At 42.3% G+C, this 3,538-nt stretch overlaps 1 protein-coding gene across 1 annotated transcript in view; it reads left to right on the top strand.

Moving 5' to 3' along the window:
- LOC117939972 overlaps positions 1 to 3,538 on the top strand; it is a 20,124-nt gene that overhangs the window by 190 nt on the left and 16,396 nt on the right. Inside the window, exons 2-3 of the mRNA XM_034865351.1 lie at positions 327 to 495; positions 1,179 to 1,295. Coding sequence (XP_034721242.1) covers positions 327 to 495; positions 1,179 to 1,295 — 286 coding nt within the window. The remainder of the gene's footprint in view (positions 1 to 326; positions 496 to 1,178; positions 1,296 to 3,538) is intronic.

The following is a 3,538-nucleotide window of genomic DNA, read 5'->3' as shown; positions in this document are numbered from 1 at the left end:
GTTTGTGTGTGTGTGTGTGTGTGTGTGTGTGTGTGTGTGTTTATGTGTGTGTGTGTGTGTGTGTACGTCATACAGTTGGGACTCAAACTACAGATGATTTTCTGGAGCCTCAGCAGTGAGACGCAAAGACGCAAAGACTCCAAAACATCTGAGAGGCGTGGGACCTCTGCCATGTCTCTCAGTTGTAAGTGTCTCTGGATGAAAGCGTCCGCTGAAGGACATGTTATGTAATAATGAAGGAGAGAAATCATACAGCCACCAGCTTCACTCTTTATTATCTGCTGCATAGCTTCTAGCTTCTGGAGATCTTCCTTTCTTTCTAACAGGACCATCAGAGACCAGACCCTGCTGAACCTGAACCCAGCCGTGGGTCCATGAAGAGCCACCGGTCCAAAGAGAGAGACACCCCCACTTTAAAAACAAGGAGACCTGTAATGGAGAAAAAAAGTGTGAGGGAGCGAGTTGAAATGGTGGAGAGGAGAATGGAAATGGAGAGTAGGAGAATGGAAATAGAGAAGAGAAGGAGACAGAGGTGAGTTGTTTGGAAACCTCCAACAACTAGGAGTCATGTAGTCTCATGGGGGGGGGGGGGGTCTTCTTGTAGAGGGTCTCTGTGTTTCCACTGTAGCCCGTCGTCCAGGTGCACTCTCCACACTCCAGCCGGTCCTTCCTGAGACTATTTAGCAGCGGCACAGTGGCTCCGTCCGGACCTTAGCCCCGCCCACGATGATTGTGATTGGTCTAAAGAGATGCTGATAAATAGGGAGGGGCATTCAGTTACATTTTCTTAGGTTGGTCGTCTGACAATTTTTATATTAAACTTCATAATACATTTTTATGAATAAAAAATGCAATGAAAATACAAAAATACAGTGTCAAATATTGCCCCCGGGTGATATTATGTCTAATTGCTGCCACACAGTGAAATTTATTTCATTGCTTCAAGACTCACACAACGCAGCCTGCATTGGTTTAATCAATAAGAGATTAACGTGGTCGTGAATTCTTAATGATTAATTATCAATGGTTCCCATCCGTACTGATGAACCAGTGCAGCTTGTTGTCCCCTCCAGGAATGCTGTGAGGACTAACCAGACCTTCATTTGCAGAGCTGTGAAGGAAGGTCGGGCTATAAGAGACTACTGAACATGACCCTCAATACATGTGTTTTCTATCAGGACCCATCAGAGACCAGACCAACCTGATCCTGAACCACGCTGTGTGTCCTTTAAGAGCGACCAGTCACATCAAGGCCTCATTAACTTTAAAGGAGAACAACCCTCTGCTGGAAAGAGGTCAGCTGTTAATAATATTATAATATTACTGATTCATGTTTTAACTTTTATGTCTCCAGAGAAGTTTTTGGAGTTTATTCTCAGCATCTTTCGTCTTTACATATAATTATATTCTCCATCTGAAAGCTGTCCAGTTAAATCAGTCTTCATCTCCTGTCTTAGGTAAATACTGGATCTGGTCTGGTCCTGTATATTCTCTGGTGTTTGAGCTCTCTATCCCAGTTATGAGGAGCAATAAGAGAGAGAATATTGGTGATAATTGATCGTTGACATACGTTAAACCAAGTTAAGCTTTTTCCTTACAAGTTCCCTTTTTACATAATTGTTTTGGTCTTTTTCCTTTATTATAGTGGGTAGACTGGACGGGGGGGGCTCTTACTGGGTTAGGGTTAGAGGCCGTTCTTTACAATATCCCTTTGCTTAATGGCAGCTAGCGTCAGTGATAATAGGACTTTAGATTTGTTGGTGGTTTTCAGTGGTTATGAGGAGCAATATGAGATAGAAATATGGGGCCAGTTGTTCAAAAGCTGATCGGATTTTGGTTATCGGATTGGATCACATCTTGAAAATGGGTTGTTCAAAAGGGAAAGAAGGAATCTGAAATCAGATTAGATCAGGGAATCCAATCCTAGTTTTAATCTGGATCAAACCTTCAGTTTGTGTTGTTCAAAACTTGTCAGTGGGATTTTGTTAACTTTGATCCAAAAAAAACGGGATTATCCTGATCCCAACAGGGGCCAGTTGTTCAAAACATTTAATCTGGATCAAAATGATCCGGATTTGGAAATCCCATTAATAATAATACATTTGTATCATTTAGTGTATACACTTTTATTTATATAATCAAGCTGACCAAACTGGAGCAAACCAAAGTGAAACTTCAGATCCACCTCCTAAAAGCGAGGCTTGGAAATGCTGGTCTCTCCTCCTAAGATGAAGAAGAACCCTGAATCTTCTTTATTTCGTTAACTATTGGATATTTAGCCATTTCATTTTTTTAAGACGTTTTCAAAATGTCCACAATGTATTTGTTAATGTATGTTTGTTGTTAATTTTGTTGTGGTTCAGATGTGGGTCATAAAATAAATTATGATTAGAAGTGGATTTTAAGTGGAGAAGTTTATGTCATTTGTGTTTTGTCTCAAAATAAGAAACACTTACAGTGACCCCATGTTGTGTCTTATACCTGTTCTTTACATGGTAGCACACACGTGATATGTTGTCTCATTTAGAGCACTGGTAATCCGGATTTGTTAATCTTGAAAACTGTGTAAAACCGGCATAAAAGTTAAACGGATTACCTGATCCTGGATTGGAAGAAATGGGATTTCCAAATCCGGATAGTTTTGATCCAGATTAAATGTTTTGAACAACTGGCACCTTGTGATCATAGACGATTGTTTAGGTACACTAAACCAGGTTAAGCATTTTCTTCACCATAGACACAATGAAGAAGAAAACGTTAATGTGGAGGAATACAGCATCTCCTGCAGCGGGGGGGGGAGGGACCGTCACCGCAGCGTTTTCTCTAACATTAGCTTCTTGTCTCATCTGGGGACTGATAAACAGTAGATTCACCAAAGTCAGTGTGTCCAACGTTGTCTATCGATAAGCTGTAGCTGTGAGGGTGGTGTTCTTGGTCCTGTCATTCGGGGGGAGGGTTCATAAACAGCTGATGGAGCGGCGGTGCGTGTGCACGTGTGATGCTGATGTTGCGTCATGTTAAACATGCGGCACCCGATTGCATTTGACCGGCATGAAACCGGCAGATGTCAGTCTGACCTGCTGGTCGCCGGTAATGGCCGTCACAGCCGGGCAGTCGATGCGTCTCTAGTTCCGTTTGTTATTTGTAATGCCAGAGGCAAGATGGCAGTTAGCCTCAAAGAAAACTAAGAGGAAGTTTACCAATCAAAGTTTAAAAAAATAAAAATAAATGTGTGGTCAAAAAGAAACGTGCTGTTAAATTTGGAAAATGTGAATGTGTCAGAGGGGAGTAAACTGTGTGTCATCGGTGTCTAACCTCCGTCCCCGTCCTCTGTCTCTGTGATGTTGCTCTAAACTGTGGCTGATTTCTGAGGACTATGGATACCTGGTCCTCAGATCTCTGCAGGGTAAATCCAGACAGCTAGCTAGACTACCTGTCCAATTTGAGGACTATGGTTACTTGGTCCTCAGGTCTCTGCAGGGTAAATCCAGACCGCTAGCTAGACTATCTGTCCAATCTGAGGACTATGGTTACCTGG

Source organism: Etheostoma cragini, unplaced genomic scaffold, assembly GCF_013103735.1.
Source record: "Etheostoma cragini isolate CJK2018 unplaced genomic scaffold, CSU_Ecrag_1.0 ScbMSFa_1523, whole genome shotgun sequence".
Lineage (NCBI taxonomy): Eukaryota > Metazoa > Chordata > Actinopteri > Perciformes > Percidae > Etheostoma > Etheostoma cragini.
The sequence above is the reverse complement of the archived record's forward strand: the minus strand, read 5'-3'. Positions and strand labels throughout refer to the sequence as shown.